A 27,399-nucleotide genomic window follows, 5' to 3' on the forward strand; every position below is an offset into this window, starting at 1 on the left:
AGGCAAGTAGGAGGAGTGAGTTGCACACTTTAAAAAGTCACCATTATCTGTTCCCACTAAGCAGGAAAATGGGAAAAATTCTTAAGAACATTGAGTTAGGGAAGAGACACAGCTTTTCCCTTTCTGAGTATTTATACAGGGTGATGATGCTATTAAGACATAGCAATCCATTTTTTTCTAGAAGGAGTTAATGAACTTGTATAGTTTCTGTGCAAGGGAAGACGACAAGACATCTCAGGGTTGCCATGTAAAAATAAAAGCCAGGCTTAATACCCTACCCTGATAGAAATGGTGTGTTCTGTATATAAAATGTAATATATCTTCTTGGAATTGTATTTGTAATTATTTGTAAAAAGGACAAGCAACCAACTGACCAACCAAAAAATCCCCAACAATGAAACCATGAGCCCCTTCCCAACCTCCCCCACGCCCCAGGTCATGTTTTATCCTCTAGGTTTTAATTGTACAGCGGTTAGTGGTGTTGTTTAAAAAAGAAAAAACATGAGGATTGTTTAAAATACTGTAAATGAGATGGCAATATTGTTGGAGCTGGGCCTCTGGCAAACACCAACTGCTTAAAGCTTTTCTTCCACTGTCATTGAATAACTTCTTTTTTAGAGAAAATGTGAGTGTTCCCTACTTGTGTCTGTCAAATTTTGCCATTCCTTCAAATACAGAGTGAATGCCAGTGTTGCCATGACTAGGGCTGAGTAAGTGTCCAAAAATTGGATGCACCAATATATTCTTTGCTTTTAAGTCTCTATACAAAATGCAAATACACTGTCACAAACACGCCGAGAGCCTGGGCTCAATGGCTGAGGTTCTCCCAAGTGGGTGCTTGTGGTGTGGAGGGATCCCACTGCCATCCCTGCTGAGCTGACACGGCAGGGGGACGTGCTGGAGGGCTGAGCTCAGCCCCCTGAGGGCCAAAAGCAAAGATCTGCTGGATTTGGGTGGAAAGAGCTTTGGGATGAAGAGCTCACAGGACCCGATCTGCACCTCGAGGCTCGGAAGGTAAAAGGGCACAGATGCTTGGAGAATTTAAAGTGGCACAAGGTGGTGGTGGGGAATCAGCTGTCCAAAAAACACTACAGGGAACAGGTTTTACAGATTGCCAGGTTTTGGTGGGAGGCTGGTGGGCTGTTAGCAGAGAGAACAACTAACAGGCAGCACTGCACTGGGGGTCACACCATGGAGCTCCTGGGTTGGTACCTGCAGTGTGAGTGCCTCAGGGCAGGGGCTGTGCTTCCTGTGCTACCTGTCACACCCCTGGAAATCAAACTACTGCATGGAAACAGGGCAAGAAACAAATATTTCCCCTCACTCTTGCCCAACCTCAGAGCTGCAGCTGCATTGCTGTGTATGGTGGGGCAATGGTGATACAGGAGCTGGTGGATGCATCCTCTGAGCCAGGAAAAAGTGAATATTTCTCCAGATGAGAAATGGTTGAGAGAACATATTGGTTATTTATTTGTTTTTTTGGTGCTGTGAGGAGGTTTCTCTTATCTTTGGAAACTTGGTGGGGGGGAAGTAGGTGATTCAAACACATGCTCAAAGATGCCATTTCTGCCTCAAAAACTTGCTGTCTCATTTAAAGATGAGGCATGGCAAGTCAGAATGAAAATCATTGAGGATGACCAAGGGAAATGGTGAGGGCAGAGTGTGGAATTGCATATAGGCCCAAGCTGATGGAATAAAGCTGATGGAAAAGCTCCCATTGCCTGTGGTGGGCCTGGGTGAGGTCTCATACTTCAGGTAATAATTCTGGCTCGTGTCATTCAGAGCAACGTTACTTTTAGTTATAAAACGGGGGAGGACTGGAGGAGAAAATCTGGATATTGCTAATCCTCGAGTTACTCATCAGACTTATAAAGAGCAGGGTGGTGACAAAACAGAAAATTTCCTAGAAGTTGGAATTATTTAGAGGTGCTGATGTAGGGATACACTTGCACTTGGTCACTTCATGGGGTGGGGAAAGGTAATTTAGGAAGTGTTGGCTTCTGGGACTAATGCTAGCAAACAAATTGAAGGACACGGCTGTTCACTTTAATGTTTCTAAAATACTTCAGCAGATTTTTTCATCTCTGACACAAAACACCTCTTCCTTAAATTTTGCTGTGACTGTGGGTTGCTTTGTAACAGGAGCAGGCTTGGATTTTGTGTCACCGTAGAAATAGGGACCATCTGCTCGAGCAGAGCGTGGGCTCAGGTGCTGAACCCTCCTAGTCCCTGCCTGCCACAGCACAGGAGGTGTTGGCACCTGGGCTGCTTCTGACCTCCAAAGTAATCCAAAGGCTTTGTGTTTGGGAAGAGGAGGAGTGGGGATGCCCTGCAGGGTGAGACAGCTGCTGCCTGTGGATTGCACAGCTGGATGAAGGGATGGAGACAGCCTGGAACACGTGGTGGGAAGCTTGGTTGGGCAGGGGAGACCTGGCTGCCCAGATTTGGGTGGCTCAGGATGCTCCTGAACAGGGAGCACAGTGAGGACGTGGCACTGGCACCGTGCTTGTCAAAATGGCAGAATGACTCAGCAGGGACACAGCAGCCACCTCCTGCCACCCAGGCTTTGGCACACAGGAGCAACAGTAATAAAAGGAGATAGTGCCTCAGCAGGGAAAAAACAAACAACTTCGTGTTTGACTTTGGTGATGTGAGATCAGCTCCTCCGTGCTTTTATCAGTTCCCCTGGCACCACAGGAGAGGAAGAAGAAGCTGAGCTGGTTCTGTCTCCAGTCCCCTTGGGTTGGGTTGTATGTGGAGGAGTAGCAGAGCATTATGTGTGCCATTGCTTGTCATGAGGCTTCCCAGGTGCTGAGGTTTGTCCTGAGGTTGGGTAAGGGCAGCTAAACCAGAAGTGGACTCTCAGGACTGTTCTGGGGCCCAGCTGAGCAGCCAGCGAGGCCAGGGTAGGGCATCTTGGTGACCTGTGGGGCTGAGGTGGCAATCCAGGTACACGTGGTGCTCCTGATGGGCACCTCTAGCACCTGGTGCCTGGGAATGGTGCCCAGCTGCAGTGCTGGGGCTGTCACAGGAAGGGCACTGGTGGCATGGGACAGCAGCTGCAGAGCAGAGGGCAGGTGTGACAGGACAGGGGGCTGGGGGATGTGGGAAGGCGAATCCAGGCACGATCCTGGGCAGTGTGAGGACACAGCTGCTCTGGCTGGGACGAGTCCAGCTGGGTAGAAAGGCAATGGGACAGGATGAGCAGGTAAAGGGACAGAGCTGGGGTGGGGCAGGGCTCGGGGCAGCCTGTGCAGGGCTCTCAGCTCAGGGGAGCCCTTGGGGCTAATGAGGAGAGATGATCTCGAATCTCGTGGACCACTGTAGCTGGAAATAGCTACGAGGAGCACTAGCCCTGGGGAGCTGTCAGGAGATGTCAGCCACTGGAATGATAATTCCCTTGGACCAGGCTGAGCAAACTTAGCAAGCATTTCGGAAAGAGGAAGGGATATATCCAGCATCCTTCAGGTACCCTGGGCCAGTTAACCACTGCTGTACAGCATCATCCTCTTCAATGTCACAGGCAATGTAAATGTGGCAGAAAGTTTGCACAGTCTCCTTTAAATAAAGGATATAAAAATAGTTTTCTCTTTTAAGTGAAGTTTTCGAGTGAGCTCCCACAGGACTCTGCTCTTTATGTGTCAGAGGAATGGATTAAAATAAGAAAAATGTGGGCCTTAAAAGTTGTACTTGCTCCCATCTGAAACCCATCAGTCTCACTCTACATCCAAATACGGCGTCTCCCAAGCATATGCTATGCTTACAAATGCATTTCTAAAAAGAAAAAAAAAAAGTGTATGATTTGAATATATGTCAGAATTTATACAGAAGAATGTTATTTAAAATGAATAAAAATAAATGTATATAGTTTGTATCTATGCCACTTGGATTTTTGCATTTGTGTTTCTGTTCATTGAATTTCAGCAAGTCTTCCCAGTGACAGAAAGGATTGAATCCAATCTCATTCCAGTAATAACATTTGTTCCAAGAGAATTATTCCTTCATTATGCCCCTGTATGGGAGATGAGAACCAAGGCACAAAAATGTTTTCTACCATAGATATTCATAAGCACAGTTGACATTCTGTGTCGGAAAATCCAGCTAAAAAATGAACCCTCTGATCTCTTGTGTGTGCTGTGAACCGTCCCAGCCCTCAGCTATGTTTGGGAGCTCCACAGGCACTGGCTGTTTTCCCACTGTTTTCTGTATCATTCACATGGACACATTTTGTCAGAGATGTGAATCACTAACAATGAAACCCTCAGAGCAAAGCTGGAAGTGGGATGAGGATATTGTATCAGATTTTTCTTCGTGACCACAGATGTCTTTCAAAGGCCATCTTTGTTATAGATATTCTGAAATCCACATCTGTAGCATCAGTTCTGGGAGTGTTTGCAGAGGGGCCTGTGGAAAACTTGTATTTCCTTCTCACTTGGCAGAGTTAGGAAATTGATTTTTGTTTTGCAAACACAACTGCTGAAGGCTGTTTTTGGTGAAAGCTGTGTCTGACTCTTCAGCCCTTATTAAGCAAAGAACTTGGAGAGGTAAGTGAGAGAGCACGTGGTTTGAAGTGTTCATTCAGATGTTTGACTGAGCCAGAGCTGTGTAAGGGCCACACTGGTGAAATTCAAGGCACTTTATTGAGACCTGATTTGCATTAGCAGAGCAGTTGGATTGTGCATGACTTAACTTAGGAAGAATCTTGCTGTGAACTGTGTGAGGATGAGGCAGAGCTGAGTCTGAACCAGGTCCCCAGAGCAGGGAGTGAGAACAGGAGGGTGAGGGGGACTCGTGCTCAGCTGATGGTGACATCTGCCCTCCTTGTGCCAGCACAGCCTAGCACAGCGAGCAGCTGGCCCCCATCCTGCTCAGCCCAGCCCTGCCACTGCACTCACCACAAGCCCTTTCCCACATCCCTTAGGACTCTGCCTCAGGTGGGAAGGATCCCAGGCTGCCTTGAGAAGAAAGAAAGTTCCAACACGGCTTCCTGGCATGAGAGTTTAGTGTAATCTCCCCAAATGTGCTACTAATGAACTTAAGGTTAAATAACATTAAGCAGATTATCCAATGACAAGTTGTTAACTGCTTCTAAACAACACATTTCCCAGTCCTTTGTGCCCCTTGCAGCTTCCTGGTGCTACTGCAGGTTGTAAAACATGGGGCTGCCCAGTAAAATTTCCCAGGGAAATTTTCCATCCTGCCTGTGTGTATACATAGAATCATAGGACCACAGAATGGTTTGGGTTGGAAAGGACCTAAAAGATCATCTCATTTCACCTCCTGCCATGGGCAGGGACGCCTTCCACTAAACCAGGTTGCTCCAAGTCAGTTTGGCCTTGAACACTTCCAGGGAAGATAGACAGGGATGTATCTCTATATATCCCTATCTTTGTCCATCAGACAGCCACTTCATGAAGTAATAAACTTCACAAGGAGGGCCCTGCTGGTTTCCTTTTGACTACAGTGTGTTAGACACAGGCTGTGACTCTGCAGACTCATGTGCTGTGTGTGCAGAGTGATTTACTCTGCACTTGTGGCTGATGGATGCTGATTTAAAGACCTACATCAAATATGTAACACCTCACTAAAACTTTAAATGAGCAAATTGGTGTTATCCTTTCAAGTGAGTGGAGTTATTCATTTTATGAAGATCTGCTCTGTAAATAAGCAAAATTTACATTTCAGCTTGGCTGATTAGATCCTGGTGCCATATGGCAGACCTGATTTTGTGAACTTAATTTCAGCTTGGCAGAGGCCACTGCGAAAGGGCTTCAGTCACATAAGGTGACCAGTGTCTCCTGAGGTCTCTGATGGGGGAGTTGCAGGGACTGAACATGCCTTGGGCTCATCAGACCCCAAATGCAAAGCATGAGGCATGTCCAGTTGGGCAGGAGATGGGCTTAAGAGCTTAATTGTGCTAAGTAGTGCCTGGAACTTCCTGGCAGTTTGGGACTCTGCTGCAGCTCCATCATGCACTTGTACCCATAAAGCTGAAAGAATTAAGCAGGGATGGGAAGTCCAAGTGCACGACTGTACACATCCCGAGCTGCAGTAGCTGCTCCCACCAGTCTGGGGCATTTGACAGGTGTGTCAGTCTAAACAGTGAGCTGGTGCAGGTACATGGAGGAAATGGAGTTCACGGGCACCAGGCCAGCTGGGAATAAATAATAAACTCACAGACCTGGGAATAATTGAGCTCACAGAATTCATGGCCTGTGGTCAGCCCTTACCCGTGACCTAATTCCTGGCCAGGTAAGAGTCGCCTTGAGACAGCTTAGAGGAAAGTGAGTGAAACCTGACCTGAGTTGGTACCAAAGAGGAAACCAAATCCAAAAGAGGAAACAAAATCTAATGCACAGGGTCACTCCCAGGTGAGTATCCTGCTGGATGAAGCTTCCTTGTGTTACAACTCTGCAAAACTCCCTGACAGGAGGGGACAGCCAGGGGGATGGTGGGCTCTGCTCACAGGGAACAAGAAAAAGGACGACAGGGAATGGCCTCAAGCTGTACTGGAGACATTCAGGTTGGACATCAGGAGAAATTTCTTCACAAAATGGGTGATTAGGCATTAGGAAGGGGCTGCCCAGGGAGGTGACAGAGTCACCATCCTTGGAGGCCTCCAAGGAACGGCTGGACATGGCACTCAGTGTGCTGGCCTGGGTGACAAGGCGGGGATTGCTCAAAGGTTGGATCCCGTATCTCAGAGGTGTTTTCCAGCCTAAATAACTCTCACTCTGTGATGATGTAAATATTGCAAGGAGGTATTTCAATTCCGGCTCTAAATGAATTAAAGGAAGGCAGGCAGGACGCACAGCTCCCTGTGACCAGCACTGTTACTGTGGCCATGGCCCGTGTAGGAGGGGCCACAACAGCAGCATTTAACCCAGTTCAGCTTTTCCCGCTGTGGACGATTTGAAATATCCAATGCCGTTGCATTTTCTCCACCAAAAGTGGGACAGCGGACACGCTTAAAGCTTTGCTTTACAAAAATCTCCCAGACCATTCAAAATCCGCCTGCGCGGATGATGACAGCACTGCCTTCAGCCCTGCCCGTTACGATGAGCAGTGACCAGAATGTGAAACTAACGCGTGTTGATTTCTTCAGCCAAGCCCAATGACGGCTTTTCTCTGCCGAGAACACGGTGAACATCAGCTCCAGCGGCTCTGCCAGGCTCGCCAGGAGCCGGGGGCCTGGTACCTCCTTTCAAAAGCCTCTTCTAAATGGGCATAGTCTGGAGCAGGGCCCGGCGAGCGGCGGGGATCACCGTGTCCCCGCTGCCATAGCGTCACCTCAGGCGGGGCGGTCAGCCCCTGGCTCCTTCCCTCACTTGAGATGGCGCCCGGCCGGCACCCGCCCCGCTCTGCCCTCAGCCAACATGGCGCTGCCCACCCATGTCGGCCCGCTGCCCTCATCAAACAGGGCGGCTCCCATTTACTTTCCACTGTGCCCGCCCCCCGCGAGCTTCGCGGAGGCTTCAGCGGCTTCAGCCCGCCCCACGCAAAGATGGCGGAAGCGATTGCGGGCGTTTGAATTCCAGGGAAGCCGCCAAATCCGCGCACAAAGGCGGCGGGAGCGGCGGGAGCCGCGCGGCCGATCCATGGATTCGCTGCCGGGGGAGGACCCGACGCTGCCGCTGGCGTTCGAGGGCAGGTACGGGGCAGCTGCGGGCCGGGGGTGCGCTCAGGCAGCGCGGGTGCGTGTGCGGGGCCGGGCCCGCCGGCCGCGGACGGGTTCAGGGGGACGAGCCCCGGGTGTTGAGCTCTCAGCGCTCTCCTCCTCCTCCTTTCCCCAGCGTCAGCGGGCTCCAGCTGCCGGACATCTCCCGCGGGGACCCCCAGCCCGGCCCGCCCGCCGGACAAGGTAAGGCTGGATCGCCCGCACATCCCTGCCCCGGCTCGGTGCTTCACGCTGGTCTCCAAACCTGCGGAAAAAAACCCTCAGACTTGCGGCGAAAAAAAAAAAGCTTTTAAGTGATGCTCTTTTTTAGGTAATTTAGGAGTTTTTAAGAGCACGGAGCGGCAGCGCTGCTGCCGTCAATGCTGCGTGCTCGCTGCCTGTGGTCATTAGGGCTCTCAGCCTTACATAAGGTGATCAGCGGTTTTGTGCAGCGTGCACTTAAAATACTCGGAATATCCAGCGAGGCCGTGCTGCCTGGACACATTCTGCTCTGGGTTAGGGAAGGTGCTCGCTGTGCGTCTTCCAGTTCTTGCTCTGAGGATTCATTCTTGACAGCGCACCTCGCATAGACTAATTCCAGTGTACATCGTAATTTAAATGGATGATGGAATTCGGGAGTTTGTGATAGCTTACTGTGATCGGAAAGGAATGTAGATGTTAACGTGTAATGTAAACAGGGGGCCTAGCAGTGCCTCTCTCACTTCCCAAAAGATTTTGTTATGTTTAGATTAGTGTAGACCTTTGCCAAATCGAAGCCTTACTTAGATTCTGCTCTCTGAACTTCTTCTGTCTTCTTAAATGTCTAGTGGTACCAGATGTGGCAGAAGACACAGTCTCACCAACTCGAGCTCGGACCATGAAGGACTATGAAAATGTAAGCAGAACTTTTAGTGTAAGACTCGGTGACAGATTTATTGCTGAGATATTTCCAGCATGCTGGCTGAAGTGTTGACTCTTAGTTTGTGTCAGTTGACACACATCTGTTGGAGGTGTGACCAGGTGAATGTCCCTGTCCATGCTTTGAATCTTATTTTCTTATACGTTGTTTTCAAAAACCGAAGCAGGAATTTGTTGTTCAGAGCAGCCGACTGCTGTGCTGAAGTTGTGAAACAAAATTGGCACTCTCTGCTCAAAAGTTCCTTCAGCTCACCAGAAACATCAGAACTTGGTTTGAACATCTGCTGTTGATTTATTTCAGGGAAGCATCAAGTTTATTTTCATTTAGGCTAGTGTGGGATTTGGCTTTTTAATTCATTGACTGCCATATAATGCCTTTTAACTTTATAGTATGAGTGTGCTTGCAATGCTTGTGTTGTAGAAATCTAGTATCACTGTGACAACTCTGTAGATAAAAGTATTTTGGCACTTACTAGAATATAAAGGAAAACATTAGATTTTAAAAATATTTTAGCTGTATTGGCTTTTTAAATTGAATAAGACAGTTGTTTATGTCTGCTGAATGATGATTTGATTGGAGTGCGTTAAGGACTAGAGTGAAAAACTTTTAAGATATTTATTGTTGTGCGAAGAGGCTGTGGAGAGGAAAGCAGTCTGAAATCTCTGAGATGATTGCTGCAGATAAAGGCTGTGGCTGCTGCCTTTGGGCTGTGCCCAGTCTGCAGTTTCAGTGCACGGCTGCTGTTACCTTTTGTGGCAATGCTGTGTTTGAAGTGAATGTTTGTACGAACTCTTTCAGTTTCTTGTGGCCTTATATCCCCCCTGAGGAGAAAGCTGTGCTCTTTGCTCAGAATTTAAAGGTTGTTTTGGAAAGCCTTTGGCGAAGGATGTTGTTTGCAGTCTGTATGTTTCCCTTTCTCTCGTTTCTGTCTGTTGCCTGGGATAAACAGACACTGCCTTGGCGTTGGTCTGTGATTAAAATCTCTTATTGTGATGTGTGCCAAAGTCCTCCGTCCAGAATATACATTTTGCTAGTGGTTTGCTATATCTGCAGGGTTCCTGGGCACAGGAAAAAAAGTTGCAGCAGGGAGGAGAAATCTGTTGCTGTTTGTCCTGTGTGATGTGGAGCAGGGGCCTCCCTACAGGTCTGGCATCCTCACATTAAACTGAGCTGTAAAACTTCCCTTGGGATGAGAACTTTTATGGATGCCAGCAGTGTAATGAAGCTCAAAGACCCATTGACATGAAGGAAGAAGAATATACATTAAACACCATTAAACTTTTTTCTGTAGCTCTGTTATTCATACAGGCTGTAAGAAGGATGTAATGAAAAGAATGGGCTCTGGCCTTGTAGCTCAGAGAGAACAGGATGGATGTAATGACCCTTAAGTGGGCTAAAAGGTGGATCCGTGTAGGAAAGGTCCTTTCATGTTTATACCTGGAGAAGGTGCTGAGCTGGATAATGCTGGAGATGCAGATTTTTGAATTATTTATGGTGTCCCGCTTTGTTGCAATATAGAAGGTGAAAACCATTCTATTATAGAAAACATGATTACATGGGCACAGTGAAAAGCATCTCTAAGGAGGACCTTGTTATGGATAATGAGGTGTTCCTGAACAGAAAGGGTGATGGGTATCAAGTAAGGGAACTGAGTAATAATATTTGTAGGTTTCTTTCTTGTCTCTCCAAACCCACTTAGAGTTTTGCTGTAAATCTAAAACAGCCTTTATAGTTGAAAACTGTTGTGCTGTGAAACCACAGCCACTGCTGACAGATGCCTTTTGAACAAAACTGGCTCCATGCAGATTTGGAAAGGAGCTAATCTGAGCTGGGATTTGCTGCCATGCTGTTCATGCTGTGGAATATTCTGTGCAGTATGTATATCATTGTCTTGGTTTTCATTCCTTTTGTTTAAATACAGAAACCAAAATGCATAAAGGAATTAAGACTGAGTCTTCAAATGTAGAAGTTCTGAGAGTTGCCATTAAAATCTTATTGGAGTGTGAACTTTCTCAGATTTTACGTGTTTTCTTTCATTAAGCAATAACTTTTAAGTTGTCTGCCTGCTCTGACTTTCATCCAAGACACTGAACATCAGAGATGACATTTGTTTCACTCCTTGGTTTAAGATTGCATAGTCTGTTTTATTTGCCTTTTGAAAATATTACCCTTAAGCACTTTGGTTTATCTCTGTTGCCACTGAAATACATGTAACAAGAATTGTGAAATGTTGAATTCTTTTGAAATTATTTTTTCCTTTTGACTTAGAAATATATTGAATGTATGGAGACTAATTAGATGTTCAGCTGGTACAACTTCAGAGAGTTTTTGTCACTTGGACTTTTTCTGAATGAGCAGGAACTGCTGGGGATGATTTACAGGTTGCTTCAGGGTGTGGGAATGAGCCACAAAGTTTATGCAGGATTTTCAGTCACTTGGATGATTTTCACTTTTGTGAATAATGACGAGGCAGCTTGCTGGGCAGGGATTATTAAACTGAAGAATTGTTTACAGATGCAAGTTCTAAGTGCAGTTGCAGAAAGTAATCTTGGGTTTCACAAGCCAAATATTTTGGAAATTGTATAGCTAATAATTTTTACAAATAGCACTGTAGTGTTCTGGAAAAGCCTACATAAATATTTTATTAGTAGCTCTGTAACATATTAGATTTCCATTTGCTGAAAGCATCTGGCAGGAGACATGAGTCTTACTTGAATGAATGTTTTATGCTCAGTATCTTAAAAAAACTTAGAGGGAGACTCCTTTCTTTAATGAAACCATCAACCAAGTTACTGCTTCTACAAGGAAGGTTAAAAGTGATAAGCAATTTTTCCCCAAAGAATTACACTATGAGTTATGGGATGGGATAAAGGTTTTATTGGTGTTCCACTGAGCTCACTTGTGCACTTGTGGCTTTTCTTGCTAGGAATAAAATTACCTGGCTCCTATTAATGAAGCTGCCTTCCCAGGCTTTTACTTGAGGAAATATTTCTGTTTTAACATGATGTCTTGTATTTTGTTCAAGTTCTATCATTTAGAAAAATTACTTAATGTTGTTAGATTCAAAAATCTCTCCTCAATTCTTGTTGTGTCAAGTCAGTCAGTATTTTGATACTTTAGGAAATAGTTCAAAGGGCACCAGACTGTGTCTTACATATTTAATTAACACCTTCACAGCTGGACATGTGTACATGTCACCCACATGTATGTAGTTTGTCGAGTGGATGGGATTCTGGTCTTGCACTGGTGAAAGCAAAACTGTTGGAGGTTAGGATTTTTCCTTTTTTTTTTTTGCCTTTTTCTCATTATCTTGCTTCTTTCACAGCAAATCACTGATCTGAAAAAAGAAAACTTCAACCTGAAACTTCGTATTTATTTTCTGGAGGAGCGAATGCAGCAGAAGTTTGATGGTCCCACTGAAGAAATCTACAAAATCGTAGGCATTTAGAATTATTTCCTGGAACTGTGTCTCTTTTTGAAGAGTTTGTTTTGTGGGGTGGTTGCCTGTTTCACTTGACTTTTAAATCTTTTTTTTTTTGCTATTGGAAATTTTGGTGTGGTTATTTTATTCTGATCTTAACCTTTTCAGTAATAACTAAACTAAAGTGACCTAAAGAGGTGCTTTGCTCAGGTCTCTTTTCCATAATGGGATGGAAACTTGAGTGTCTCTTGATGGACTTTTCAGTAGTTAAGAACATAAATTGATATTTGGGTAGATGACAGCTGCAGTTGAATATTGCTGCCTGGTCTTTTCCACTGGTGGTTTTTTTGTAATTGCTGATGTGTTGAAATGGTGTTTGTCAACTTCCTGGCCAAGGAGTTCTTTGTGCAGTTACATCATGAGACCTTTCCTCAGGCTATAACAAAATAATTCTAAAATTACTAAAAAACTTCTGTAGTTGATAAAATCAGGTTTTGAAAAAAAAAAAAAAAAATCTCATAACTTAAAGAAAAAATATGCTTGGAAACCCTAGAAATTCCCAAACTGAAGTGCATTACTCCCTGTTAATGCAGTTAAGTGTGTGTGCAGGGGATTTGTATTGCTTGAGTGCAATGGTCCTTAATGCTATTGATATTTCTGGAAGACTTGAACCTTGCAAAATATGTCTTTTAACAGCTAAATGCCTATTCTTATCCCAGTGATGCTTTATATTTGCTGCTCCAAGCAAAAAGTAATCTACACACTGCCAATGACTTTTGGGATGGGTGATCTTCCAGTTCTTTCCAGACATTTTCATTCTTTTGTCACAGAACATTGAGCTGAAAGTTGAGATAGAAAGTCTGAAGCGTGAACTGCAGGAGAGGGAGAAGCTACTCATCAAGGCCTAGTAAGCACCAGTTTATTTCTTGCTGTCCATTACTTAGGATTTGTTTCTATGTGTTTTTCTCCCGATGCTTTAGGAATTAGAGGATCTAAAGGGCACTTATTTAGAAATGTCTGGTTCAAAACTAATCCAGGCTGGCAGCTGTTGGTTGCCCCCGGGCCTCAATTGCAATGGAATTTTCTTTGTTTTCCTGAGGACCAGATGAATTTTGTTTGATCTCTCAAACAAAAAAGGCTATTGCTGTGCTTTGAAGGGAGCCTTGCACAAGGTCATGCTAGAAAGCAACATTTAGGTGGCAGTCATGAATAACATCTGGTGTTGAGTAAGGAGACACTACCTGTTCTTTTCTCACAAGGTTTTAACAAATGCTGAAAAGGCAAATGAAGAGATCTCAGCAGTTCCATGTCTTCACTTTTCCTGTAGAAAACACAGCTCTGCTGAAGGCTTTAGAGTGTATTTGGAAGCTTTAGAAATATAAAGGAAAAATGTCACTTTTTCATCATACATCTAAAATGCTTTTATCTGCTGTGCCAAGGCTTGTCTGTGAGTTCCACAGGCACCACCCAAATTGCTGCCTAGTATCTGTCACCTGAATTGATAAGCAGGTACAGAGAAGGTGGAAGGTGCTTGAGCATAATCCACCAGCCACTGGCACCTGAAATGTTTTCCACATTGCTCTGCTCTGGGATTTGTGTCTGTGTTCTTGTCTCTCAGTAAGGCAGTTGAAAGCTTGGCCCAGGGTGGTGATGCTGAAGTGCAGCATGGGAAAGAGGCACAGAAGAAGCTGCAAGAGATGGAGGAAATGCTGACAGGCAGAATAAACCTTCTGGAAGAGGTGAGTGACCACAGCTGATGGAATCATAAGGAATCACTGCTGTCTTTGTACAGTTACCTGAGATTTGATCCTGTGGTCAGCCTGTATTTTCATAATGTCTTTTTTCTTTCCTCACTATCTGTGCTTGAGAGGGTTTATTCTTGTGTTTATTGTTAAATTCTGGTTACTTTACAGGGGAATTGTAGTGTAAAGGGAAGGGACCCACAAGGATGGTTGAAATCCCTTTGAAGTGAGTTCTTTCAGGGAGGAGGAAATGGGAATTTGCATGACCTCTTATTCATTTCAGTGGAACTGGGATTTCTGAAAGCATTCTTTGTGCTGCTGAACTGGTAGAGAAGTTCTTAAATTGCTTCCTGTGTCCCAAATCAGGCAGTCAGGCTGGTGTTTTCCAGATCTGATAGGTTGAAGAGCAGATTTTCTGATCTCATGGAGATCAGGTATTTTCTGTAGCCCAAAGATAGTGTTGGCCTCTGACATTAATTTTATTCTGCTTATGAATTCTAACACTGCAGTGTGGTTTTAGTCAGGTTTACACAGCAGCCTGTAATTATATAGATCCAGGGAGTGCTAACAAAGATTAATTTCCTTCAGAGTTCTTGACTGACAAGTGAATGTTGGCAAAAAAGCTTTTCAGAGAGGGGTTGAGTGGGGAAGTTCAGTGGTGAAGAAGATTTTCCTCTCCCTCCCCTAAAAAGATGCTTTTTAGTTTAGATGTGAGGGCAGGAGGGGAATGACTTGTTAGCCTACAAGGAGGCTTTTATTTCATAGGAAACTAAATTGGGTGAGCACAGCAGGGAAGTTTGCAATGTAAAAATGAAGATGTGAATCAAATTTGATATAGGATATGGCAAGTTGTTCTGTGTGTCTTTTTTGGCGTTCTCCATCTCTGTGAGTTGGGTCACCCACAGGAAGCTGACTGAAATCTCTGGCTCTTATCTCCACTTCTTTTGCTGTTCAAGAGAAAAATGTCTGGTTCATACTTTATCAATTCCTGCACAATATTATAAATGATGTTGGAAAGAGTTCCAATTAGCTACAGTGAGCTTGGGAATATTAATTTTATTGAACAAAAAAGCCCTTCTTTAACCTCTTTAATTTAAGTGTAGCTATTTATTATGATAGTGGGAGGACAGTGGGACAAAACCATGTTATAATTGCTAAATCTGAAACCATAGCATAGGGCCACTTTTGTTTCCAGTTCTGTTATCAGTTAGGATATTTTTTATTTCTTTGAAACAGATTTCCCTTTTTTCTGCACCACAGAAAGTGGCTTAATCTTGAAAATGCAGGCACAGAGTTCAGAAGCATTTACAAAGAGCTTGAAATACTTGGTAAAAGTCCCTAAATTAAACATCCTGACATATGTTGGCTAGAAGAAACTTCAGTATGTGAAAAAAATTCATGAGCATTTAGTTCTTAGAGGCATCAGCATTGTGTGTTTTAATTTCAGAATCTTAAAGCTGCCCAAGAAGAGGTGGAAAGAGCCCTTGCAGTGACAGAGAAGGAGAAAGCTCTGAGAATTGCTGCTGAGCAGAAACTTGCTTCAATTATGAATGCCCCTGCCAAGGATGTGGACAAGGTTACAGAAGCTGAGAAAGACAGGTCAGAACTGTTGCCAGCAATGTTTCTAACTGCTGGAATTCTTTATTGTTAAAGTGTGAAGAGTCAGCACAGGTTTGGGTTTGATTAGTTTGGTCCTACCCTTGGGTACAGCAGAGTTACTGGCCATGCATGGAGTGAATGGCAACACAGCAAGCAGTTTAGTTCTTTGTGAAGCAAAGTCATCTTTAAAAGTTCTCTGAAAGCCTAACAGGGTGAGGATCTGTGAAACATGAGCTCATGGGTCAGGCTGGTAAATTTAATGGGAAGAGAAACACTGTTAGAAATACCTCTGCAATCCAGGTTACAAAAATGAGGAATCAGGGATGGCATTTTATGCTGCAAATTTTCATGGTAACACTCAGTTCTGTTACAAAACATCTTTATTGTTCTTGGAATACTGGAATTGTGAAGATGTGTATTGACAGAAGACAACAGCATTGACCTGACTTGTTTTTAGTATGTTATGTTTTTTTTATTTTGTTTATGTGAAATAAGAACCACTTAGATACAAATTTAGATGAAACTGAGCACTCGAGAGACACTTGCTGAAGGGACATAAGGATGTGGTGTGTGGGCTAAGAAAGGAAATAGATTAATAATGTTTTTGTGTGTGCTGTAAAGGACAATGTAAGTAAAATATTGAAACTTAACTGTTGATATTTGAAGTGGTATTGGAGGAAAATAAGAATGAGCACTTTGCAGATAGCTCAACCCTGTTTGCTTTTGTTAAATTTACAGCACTTTTTGAAGTTTTCCAGGGTTATGAAAGTCTTTCCTTAAGTTCTACAAGCATTGTCTTGAGTCTTCACTTAGGAGAGCTGTCTGCAAGATTTACTGCAATGACTGGAGAACTGGTGGTAGATGGTGCAAGATTACTACTTAAAATCTTGTAATTTTAGACTTATAGAGCAACTGAATGTGTCACTGAAAAGTAAAGAAGCTCTAATTCAACACCTCGAAAAGGAAAAGTCTCAGAGTGGATCTTCTGATGGGAACTTGCCAGCCGAAAAAATCAGAGAACTTACCCTTGCTCTGAGGCTTGAAAAGGATAGTGAGATAGAGGTGAGGAAATGCCTGATGAATTATATGTTATAAATCTCGTGGGGGGTAGGATTTTAAAGGTTTTGTGCATGACACTATGTGAGTGACATCATCCAGTTTTTAAAATGTTGTTTCCTCCTCCATTTTCCAGTTCCTTACCATTCAGGGTTTATGCTATGGCTTGGTGAGCAATATTAATCCTTATTTATCCATTCCTTCAGTGAGAGATTGTGCTTCCCACTGACTTGATGCCTGTGTTATAGATACAGTGCAATAGCTTTACAGAAGTATATTTTAGAGAAATCCTAGATGGTAATAGATCCCTCACTGGATGACATAACTGCTATAAAAGTTAAGAATGTGACTTGAGAATTCATTCTTGGGAAGTGTCTCTGCTGTTATGGTCTGAAGAAAAGCTGTGGTAAGGGAGGTATAAAAACATTTCATGAAATAAAGTGCAAGTTTCCTCTTTAACTTACAAAAGATACAAGAATCAGTCTTTTATTTCACTTGGCTCCTAAATAGGAAGACAGAGATCCTTAAAGCTGGAATGTAGAAATAGGTCCTGAGGCTTGTTGTCTTTTTTTTTTTTTTTTTCCCTATTGGTTAATCAAAGACAAAATTAAAACTGGCAGAATTCAGAAAGTTAATTATGCAGTCTCTCAGGCATCTGAGAATTTTTCTTCCCTTTTGTTTTGGAACTTAATATTGCTCAGCTCAGTACATATAGACTTTTTTTGTCTGTATCAAGAATCTTCTATGATTAGATTGATTAGAGGTAAGAAAAGTTTTCAATTCTGGGTGGTCTTGCAATTAAATCAGTCTGTGCCAGGAAAAACCACCCTGGTTTCACAGGAGTATTTGTGTGTCAAGGTGAAAAGAGCATCATCTTGAATCATTTCACAGGAGGGGGACAGAGTGCATATGATCATTTGGGCTGCAGTATTGGAGAAGAAATTCTGATGAATTTGCACAACTCTGGTTTTATGTATGATTACTTTTTAAAAACAAATTATTCTGTATCCTCCCCAGGGAAAAGAGCTAATTAAAATATCACTTGATAAAAGCTGACAAAGATAAATGTCACAAAAATGCACCTCTGTTAACTCAGCAAGTGCAGTTGTTCTGTCTCATGGAAGAACATGTTTTGAGGGCTTTTGTTCTATTTTTTTTTTTCTTCTTAATTTGGGCTGGTTTATTTCATGCCCAGGGTCTTTAAGCTCATTTTGCTTCAGTTTAATGCTTAATGAGTGCATTTGTGTTGAGAATGAGTTCAAGTGACCATAACAACTGTTTTGTTCTAATAGGCTCTTAGAATGGAGCTTAAAAATGAGAAGAATTCCTTTGGAAAAAAAATTCAGGTAAGTTGCAATTGTGCTCCTGTTTCCTTGACCCCTTTCAGTGTGTGTTGGGCTCCCTCTGTTATCCTTTCATAGGCACAGGAGGCCTCGACTCCAAAGGAAGCAGAGCAGGTCCTCTGTTAAATTCTCTTTTATGTGGGATAACAGGAAGACCCCTCCTGTTTTTGAAACAATTTTCAGTAAAGCTGACAGACACACTCATGAAATATTGAAGCTGATGCTTGTGGCCTGCCTCCTTCTTATACAACATTCCAGGCACATCTTTGAGATGCTGCCTCTCGTTTTGGGGACTGTATTTTATGTTGGTAATCTGAGTAATAAGCTCCAAGAACTCTGAGGGAATGTACTTATTAATGTGCAGTTACAGTATCTCTTAGTGGGAAGTTAATGCAACTTTCACATAATCTAATTTAGTCACTCCAAGAAGAGCTGCAAGAGAGAGAAAATGAGCTTGCTGTTGAAAAGAAGAATGGTTTGAAAAGGGATAAAACAATCCAAGGACTAACTGTTGCCATAAAAGCAAAGGAGAAGGAGGTAAGGGTGATTGTGATCTTGCTGGTTTGTTGAAGTACCACGGGGGGGTTGTGTGTGTGGCAGGCTCTGATCTCACTGTAAGCATGAGAAGGCTTCGAGTGGGTCCCTGTCACTGCTGTCACCTCTCTAAGCAGTTCTGCTTGCCTGCAGTTTGGGCTCTTGGACTGGAGGAGAGAGGAGAAAGTATCAGTTAAGTATCTTCCTCCCTTAAGAACTTGAAAGAAAAATGTTCTCAGTTGCATACTGATTTTTATCAGCTCTGAGCACCACTTAGAAGATACGAGGGGTATTTTATGTTGTTGAGTAAGTGGAGCTGTCAAAGGCAGCTGAAATGAGAGAGGTCAGCATCAGCTGAAATTCAGATTGTGTGGAAGAGTGGGAAATACTTCACTTGAGTGATAGGCAGTCTAGTGAGTGTATAAGGGTATGAATTTCTTTTTATAAGATTTACTATGATGCATTTGGTGTTCTTGAAAGTGTTTTGTGTACTTGGATGAATGTTTAATGAGATGGGGTAGAAATTACTGCATTGCTATCCCTTGGAAATAACTCTTCCTACATAGCATTCATTTTACTTCATTTAAAGAATGAGGAGCTGGCTTCTGAAATTGAAGAGTTAAATGCTTCGTTGGCTAAGGCAAGAGAGGCAACTCACAAGGCACATGTGCAAAAATTCAAGGTAAGAACAAGCAGTTTGTTGTGATTTCCCCCATTCCTGCTTCTCCCTTCTCTGTAGTTCCACACAGCAGGCAGTGCTTGCTATCTTTGAAAGCAGAGGAATGGAATTAGTTTAAAATGTTGTTTTAAAATTATTAATTTTTCTTACTTGGGAAAAAAAATCCCAAATCAAATTATTTGAACAATAGAATGTTAAAATGTCACATAACTTACCTTGTTTTTTAGGTTTGTTTTTTTAATTTTTTTCAATCTAAACCAACTCAGAATCTTTAAGAGAGAAACACATAATATCAGAATAAGTTAAAAATAAAGACGTGAATTTCTGGGGAGCTCAGGTTATCTTGAGCTTTTTTTCCCCCAAAACTATGGTGCCAGCACAGGCTTCCTATTAGCAGAGTTGAACTGGGTGTGAGACACCTGCTTGGATTTATTTATATAATAAATGTGATTTATAAAACAGTGGAATGTTATTTGTGAAAATGTGATTTAGCAATGCTTTTCTTATGGTGTGTGAAGGAGCAAAGGGACTTAATGATTTCTGAGACTTTGATGATTTTTTAGAAGTTCTGAGTTTAAAAAAGTGTGTGACTGATCCTTCCTGTCCACAGAGTCCACATTGCAGAGCCAGTTCTCCTCAGTGCTCTGCTCCTTAGCTCCAGCCTGAGCAGAATGCAGTTCCCTGTGAGTAGCTGGTGCTGCAGAGCTCACTGCTGCTGTCACCTCTGCTCCGAGCTCCAGGGCCACCTGTGTCATGGTGACACACAATGGGCTGTGCCAAGGGGAAGGGTGCAGTCACCATCCCTGGAAATGTTCCAAAAATGTGGCACTTGGGGGTCTGGGCTGGTGGTGAACACGGTGCTGGTGCTGGGCTCCATCTTAAAGGTCTTTTCCAGCCCTAACTCTGTTTTTCCATGAAAGACTCAGTAACTTCCTGCCCCAGTCCAGGCTGAAACTGGACTCTGCTCCAAAAGTAGGGTTTGATATAATTAAAGCTTTGTGAATCAATAAAACTGCCATGACCTTGTTTGCACTGTGGACTCCTTTGCACCTGAGCCTTTCTCTCATCCTTTGTTACCTCAGACTTCCTTAGCCTGCACTGGATGTCATGGAAAGTTTTGTTCCATCAGTAGAGGAAATCTTTACTGTTACACTTTCCTTGCTTTGTCATTTCACTGTTTCTTTTCACCCCAATTCTGAAACGCTGGGAAGAGGAGCAGGGTTGTGGGATCAATGGGAGTAAAGACTCCAGGCTTTACAAACCCCCCTGTGGAGCCTGGACGCTGTTGTTGTGTGTTTCAGGGTGCTGCAGATTACCAGGCCCTGCTGATGGAGAAGGACACCCTGCTGGCAGAGCTGCGCTCAGAGAACCTCACCAAGGACGCTGAGAATCGCAGGCTACAAAGGATCATTAAAGTCACTGGCCAAGAGCTGAGTGATCTGAATTTGGAAAGAGAGAAAATGGAGAAGGAGCTGGATGAAGCACAACTGCAGAAGAGCAGAAGTGACAAAACCATTAATGTTATTATCACGTTTTTGCTTTATTTCCTAAAGTCTAGAAATAATTCAGTGCTTTAGCAGGTCCTTTTCTAACAATATTAGGTTTTTAATTTAAATAACTTTTGGGAAGGAAATGCCTGACACTGCCTAATGCTGTGTATGGAGATTGAGGAAAATTCTGGCACATAATCTGCACAGAATAATATTTTAAATATAATTTTGATAGTTAAGAAAAACATGACCCTTAAAAGTGGTAAATGATTACAGTCGATTGCAGTTTTTCTGATGGGAGAATCTGAACAGGCATGATGATGTATGTTTATATTTCTGCCATATTTTTCTTGTTGCATGGCTATAGATTATCTTAAATTTCACTACTTAAACATTCTTCTAATTGTGACCTGGAGCCAAACCTCAGCCTGCTCTCTGCTCTCCTAGCAGGGTCACTGTAAAGGCTGTATATTAAATAACTTCTGCTTGTAAGAGACCCAAAGCACAGGATTAATTGATCACAGTTTAACATAAAAGATGAGGTGCTGTTCATTAATTCTGCTGCTTCATATTCTCTTGAGGGTTTTTACCTTGCTGTGGGCATTCACATAAGCTCTCCTGCTCCCAGCCCTCACAGCTGATGCAACAAAGTGAATGATGAGGTTTCTCCTTTTCTTCATTTGAGAAAAGGCTGCACCTGCAGCTGAGGCTTTGACACAAAACACTTCTCACCTGAATGCTTTGTCATGTGGATTTTGCTAAAGTCTTCTCACCATTGCTTCCACAAGGGCAGCATTTGCATAATGAGCAGAGTCCTGCTTGCATCCAGAGTCTGATCCTCCTCAGTTAGGGATTAGTCTCCTGCTATATTAAATTATATAAAAGATTTAATGAGCCTGTCTTTATTCACTAGATGTTTTGGTTCCATTATTAAATAAGGACCTTAATAAAGCAGGGAGACGTGGAAATTGCTGCTCCTGCACTATTCCTTAAAACCAGCAGAGGGGTCTCTTTACCTACAAATAAATTAAGTTCCTCTCCCCCCTCCTACTCCCAATTTAACGCATTTTTGTTTGATTGTCAACTGTGGTTTGGCTGCCGTCACAAAATCTCTATCTTTGGTGTGCTTTGAGATTTCTTCGGGGCGTGGAGGTTAAGGAGAGCGAGAACAGATCGCTGCTGTCAGTGAAACAGCCACAAAGAACATTTATTGATTTGAAGTATTTTATATTTAACTGTCTTCTCTATTCAGATTTTTTGTCATCTTTCAGGGCAGCTTGAATAGAAGTATACAGGAAAGACAGGAAAAATAGGACTCAGTAGGGAGTTGCCAGGGGATTCGAAGTTAGCTGGATTACAGGAGCCCTATTTGACTCCATTATGTCCAAGTTTTTCATGTAAATGATGAGCTCCTTGGGGAAAAGCATTCCTGCCAAAAGATGAGCAGTCTTATAAAAATTATATCCCTAACCTATTTCCTACTCCTTGCAGAACAGCTGCTTCAATTTCAGAGCTGCAAGTACATTGGATAGAGCCACATTGCCTGTGAAGTGTTGCCCATTAAGCAGTAGATATGTGGGAGTTAAACAATATGCTGTGAGATTTTGCTCTTTGACAAATAGGAAACTGCTTCGGTGATCTGCTGCAAACTTTTTATGAGACAGCCTTAAAAACTCAGTTCTATTTATGCTCCAAGATGCCTATTTATCAGTGTTTCTATTTTGTTAGAATAAAGTTAGCAAAAAAGTGTATAAACTGTAGAAAATGCCCTCAATATCTGTAATGAGCTGCTGCCCTAGTTCTTCACTCATTCACAGGGAAATTTACAGTGACTTTCCATATACTGTAATTGGTATAATGCTGATTTTTGCATATATTCATTAAAAAATCCCAAACACCCCAACCAACAGCCTCCCTAAAATATATTTCTTGGCCTGCTGTAAACCTAGTTTGTCTGGCCATGAATTGGGCATTACTGTCCTGGAGGAGAAAAAAGTGAAACTAAATCAAATAAGGCTGTAACATGTGAGCTGATCATCCAGATCACAGACTTTGCCCAATGTTAGGAGTTTCCTGGATCAATGGGTTTAGATGTTCCTGAACCGTGTTCCTGCCTTAGGCTGGGCAGCTTTAAAAGGTGTCTGAAAGAGCTTTTAAAAACTCTTTCAGTTCTGTACTTTCCAATGGATGCTGTTAACATCACTTAAAGCTCTTTGGAAGAAGAAATTGGACTTTTATTTTTACGTGCTATTGGTGAGGAATAAAAATCTCATCCTTGATGTTGTTCCTGGCTATCATGTTACTGTGCCTGTAACAGGGTTGTTACAGAGTGCTTCTTCCTGGAGAAGTTTGTTCAGATTTACATGATTAAACACTTCACGTATCCATTCTCTCTCCAGGCCTAAATGTAGACAGTTGAAGTGTATTTACTAGATATTCATATTTGATCAGTTGGTTGGGGAAATGCAGAATAACTCATTAGGCAGAATTTATTATTTAGTCTTCCTACCTGTAGTTTAGCCTGAGAGGAAGGTTTTGGAGCTTCACAACTTAATTATTCACCAAACTGGTTTTCATCTGACAAGGAGGGGGAGGCATCTGTTCCAGTCTTCTATATTACAGTGTTTCACGTTCATTTTTCTTAGTTCAGCTATCATTAATCATAGAAAAGTCTCTTGGGGAAAAGGTTGGCAGAGAGAATTGCAAAGTTTATGCTCTGAGAGCTGTAGGTACTATATTACCCTTGCAAGTCAATGTATAGAAACCAATAGATTTTCTCCCAGACAATTTGAGTGGTCAATGAGTTCAAGCAACCTGCTACAGTGATGGATAGTTTGGTGTGTTACAGAATTCCAGCTCATGCAAAGAAGGTAATTTTCAGTCTCACCTCTAGCTTGCCTTGGGAAGGATTTAGGGAGTTCTGGGGGCAGAAATAGTAGAGGCAAAGTTATGTGCAAATTGCAAATCTCACACAGACTGTTCTACTTGTCAGTCCAGCTCTTCCCATAAACCTGGCCATTACAGTTTTGTGTTTTAAGGCAGAAGCCTGGTTTGTACAGGTGACAGGTGCTGTGCACCAGGATGGAGATGAGGTAACAGGTGGAGTACAGCATCTTTCTAACTCTGCATGTCTGTCCTCTTCGAGCTGCTTGTGGTGTTCATTAAGAGTCACAGTGTTGGTCACTTGAAGTTCCAGGCCAGATGAAAAACTTTCAGAAGTTTAATTACAGGTAATGTGTCAGTTAAAGCCACTCAGTAATGTGATAGTATAAAAATAACATTAAAAAAAGCCAAGGAGTGACCTTTGCAGCACAGGGAATGTGGTAACACTGCTGTTGATCCTTTGCTTCCAATTCCAGTGCTGTGTGGGAATAGGCTTAACATGAGCCACTTGAAGAGCTCCACAACTTGGAGCCAAAAGCCTTTGCAATTATCAGAGCTTGCACTACTTCCCACTGCAGTTTGTATTTATAGGCAGCAGTTAGGGAAAAACAGGAACATATTGGAGAGTTTGGGTATCTAGACAAAACTTGGACCTGATTCTGCTGTTCTTCGGTTTTCTTAGTCAAGCAAGTAGTTCTGCTCCTGAAAAAAATTAGTTTGTAGAACTGAAGGTTGAGGTGTAATCATTCTTTGAATAACATTTGAGGGGGTTTGGGGAGCTGTTAGGTGCTTCTTAGCTGAATCCTGGAGATGAAGCTAAAATGAAGAAAGTAAACCAAAAGGCTTTGTAAATGACATTTTGCATTTAATGTGCAAAATAAACAGAAATAAAACACTGAAGTAATAAAGTGATGTTAAGGATTTGATGTGAACCTGCATGAAGCAAGGTAATTAAGTCAAGAAAAGGACATAAAACAGTTTTTAAAGAGACTGCAATTAAAATGTCACTAGTGCTATTTCTTTGGACTTAGAATAAGAAACAACGATTAAGTTTTAAATGCCAGTGGAGGTAAAAGTAAAGTTTATAGGTGACTACCATATGTGCAAACTATTTAAAGGGCTCATGCAACTTCACAAATGGGCCCTTTTGGGGAATAAATAGAAAACATTTATTTGAAGGTGTAGGCTGTGTTACCTGGTTCTTCGGGTCTGAACAGAAGTTTAGATCGTATAAAGTCTCCTGTAAGTTTTCATTGTTTAATTTTAGACAACAACTCCTGTGTTACAAGTTTCTACCTCTTTTTTCCACACAATCTGTGCAGTAGAGGCAGAGGAAAAGTTTATAAAATGAGGCTGGTGTCTATTCAAGCTTTCTCTTTCAACTGACAGTGTTGAAACTTCCCAACAACCCAGCAGAAATGCTGGAAGTGACACAGAACAGTGGTGGTGGGAGAGGTGGAAGACAGAGAAGCCACATTGGAAATTTTTCTACTGCCCTGTGCTTTTAAATATTTTCTCTTCTAACTGTGAGCTGACTATAAATTCCATGCCAATAATCTCCTATATTCCCATAGATGTAGTGATTGTCCTGGCTCCTAGCAGAATGTAAGGAATAGGAATTATTTGATGTTACTTCTTGAAACCCAAGGCTTTGTCAGGTGGCCAGATGGGAAACCCCACAGAGAGCAGTGTTTTCAGAGCTGGGTTTTCAGCTGCACTGGGACAGGATCTGTAGGGTTGCAGAGGAGAGCTGGGATTGGGTTGGTGCAGCCCCAGGAGCTGTTGCTCTTCCATTGCAGCATTCCTTGTTGGTCCTAACAGATCTCAGAGTCCTTGGGACTTGCTGCTGAATAGAAGCTCTTGAAAGAGATTGTTCCTATGGTTTAGGAGCAGAATTGACAAGGAACACACGTTTGTCTGGTGGGAAGCTAAGATGTGGAGGTGATGCAGCTAACCTTGGAGCTGCAGGAAGCAATTAACAGAGCCAGAGTCAAGATCGAGTTCTGTTCATCCCTTCTGATCACGAGGCTGACCTGCTTGGTCATTTGAAGTTTGTGTTCTTGTCAAAAGAAAAAAGTTTTAACATTTCTGACCTTTAGTTTGATGCTAAAGTAACCAGTGTGCAACAATTTTCATGGTGTGATGAGAAAAAGGCAAATGACAAACTGAATCACCTGTAAGCAATTTTCTCCTATTTCTAGCCAGGGAGTAAATTGACTCAGAAGTGAATGCTCATTCTGACAACATCTATGTGCATAATATTCCCAACAGCCTTGGAGTCCAGCCATTCTGTATGAAAAGCATTTAAACAACAACTTAGATTTTTGGAAGAAAATACTGACATCTGAAAGTTGTTCTTTCTTTAATTGTATTCACTGATGCCAAGAGAAAGTGGCTTCAGTACGTTCTTCAGTGAGAGTGTGGGTTGTTAGTCTTAAACTTGCTTTAAAGTTGATTTGCTGTATATTCAGTTTCATTTTTTTTGTAGGACCTTAGAAATCAACTAGAGAAATTACATGGTGAAATGACTGAGAAAGAAAAAGCAGTTGAACACCATTACAATATTCTTTTGAGTGAAAGCAATCAGAAGCTGCAGAACCAAGAACTTGTTATAAGGCAGCTGACAGACAGTGTCAATCACAAGGATCTGCTGCTTGAGGTAGGTAGACTTACTCTGAAATGAAAAATGGAAAGTTATCATTTGATTTTGTATGGGGAATTATTACAAAACCACGTTTGTATTTGAAGTTATTGTTGATTTTGATGATATATCCTTCACTTCTCATAATACTGTATTTGCAGAACAGATCTATAATTACAGAGTGTGTGGCATTCACCAGGATTTCTTGTTAGGGTTTTGTGAAGCGTGTGGACAGAGGGGGAAGAAAGCTTTACTAATACTTATATTGTCACTGTTGTAAAAGCTCTGAAGTGCTCATGATTTTCAGTTTATTGTGCAGAAAGTGGAAGTTGAGGAATAGTAGAGATACTGAAATATTTTATCTTCTTTTCTGGGAGCCCCAAATGACCTGTATGAGAAGGTTCCTGCCTGAATGGTAACAGGCAGAGTGAAAACAGCAGTGATGGTATTCAGCCAGCAGTGCAGAGTCAGGGTTGAGGTTGCTCTGGAGACAAAGGTGCATGCCTTGACTTCATTTTTTAGTACTGAAAAGGTTACATAGGTGGGAAAGCTTCTGTGTATCTTTTGGTTTTGTTTCTGGTGTCGTAAATTGAGCTCTTTTTGCAAGGTGTGTAAATAACATGTTGCAGGTCATCCTTGGATATTCTCCTGAATTTTGTTAGGTTTTGTATTTTGCAGTTTAATATTAGAGTAAACTTTGTGAAACTGCCTGTATTCTTTTGTCAGAGACTTGATGGAACAGTTAAAGAAAAAGATGCAGAACTGCAGGAACTCCAGAATAAGTGCAAGAGCCTTCTAAGAGCTAATGAAGAGCTTGAACTGAAAAATGAGGGCTTGGTAGAGGAGAAATGTGCTGCACAGACTCAACAGTCAATTATCAAGATAGTCAGAGAGCTGGAGGTGAGTTTGGCATAACTGATCACTTGCAGGTAAGTACCTTGACTTTGGTTCTCAGCCATGGACTGATAGATGTTGTAATACACCATGTGTTGTGCTCTGATGAATTTATATGGCATCAATCACTGAATTCCCTACTTTGAGAAAGCATGTAAGATGTTTTACTTGCCATAAAGAGGCAGAGGTTTTTTTGGTGGTTAGGGCAGACATAATTCCCTGAGTGGGAGTATATCTGCATTTCTGGAGAGAGGTGCAGAGAGGAGGTTGTGTACTTTGGATAGATAAGGGGAAAGAGTGCACAGAGCTGGTGACCACAGGAGATAAATAGAACGTGAGGATAAATACAGGTAGGAGTGAAAATATATCCAGAGCAAGAAGAAAACTGCTCTAAAGCAAAGAAGAACTTGTACAGAAATATGTATATATATATATATATGTATATTAAAAAAGGATGAGCAATATATGTCCATTATTTTATTTGATGCCATGAATTGAAAAGACTTGTACCTGAAGTGAGAGGTCAAAATTCAAAATCTTA

General features: G+C 42.3%; 1 protein-coding gene across 4 annotated transcripts in view; it reads left to right on the forward strand.

Annotated features, from left to right (window-relative positions):
• Positions 1-7,506: 7,506 nt before the first annotated feature.
• Positions 7,507-27,399, forward strand: part of CDK5RAP2 (CDK5 regulatory subunit associated protein 2) — a 69,340-nt gene continuing 49,447 nt past the window's right edge. For all 4 annotated transcript variants that reach the window (XM_088177735.1, XM_088177734.1, XM_014873134.2 and 1 more), the window contains exons 1-14: positions 7,507-7,651; positions 7,794-7,861; positions 8,485-8,552; positions 11,902-12,012; positions 12,828-12,904; positions 13,616-13,736; positions 15,187-15,338; positions 16,238-16,400; positions 17,687-17,740; positions 18,155-18,274; positions 18,861-18,953; positions 20,252-20,470; positions 25,812-25,982; positions 26,691-26,864. In XM_088177735.1, the coding sequence (XP_088033861.1) occupies positions 7,599-7,651; positions 7,794-7,861; positions 8,485-8,552; positions 11,902-12,012; positions 12,828-12,904; positions 13,616-13,736; positions 15,187-15,338; positions 16,238-16,400; positions 17,687-17,740; positions 18,155-18,274; positions 18,861-18,953; positions 20,252-20,470; positions 25,812-25,982; positions 26,691-26,864 (1,644 nt within the window). In that variant the 5' untranslated portion in view covers positions 7,507-7,598. The remainder of the gene's footprint in view (positions 7,652-7,793; positions 7,862-8,484; positions 8,553-11,901; positions 12,013-12,827; positions 12,905-13,615; positions 13,737-15,186; positions 15,339-16,237; positions 16,401-17,686; positions 17,741-18,154; positions 18,275-18,860; positions 18,954-20,251; positions 20,471-25,811; positions 25,983-26,690; positions 26,865-27,399) is intronic.

The sequence above is a fragment of the Sturnus vulgaris genome, chromosome 22 (assembly GCF_052056855.1).
Source record: "Sturnus vulgaris isolate bStuVul1 chromosome 22, bStuVul1.hap1, whole genome shotgun sequence".
In the NCBI taxonomy this organism is placed as follows: Eukaryota; Metazoa; Chordata; class Aves; order Passeriformes; family Sturnidae; genus Sturnus; species Sturnus vulgaris.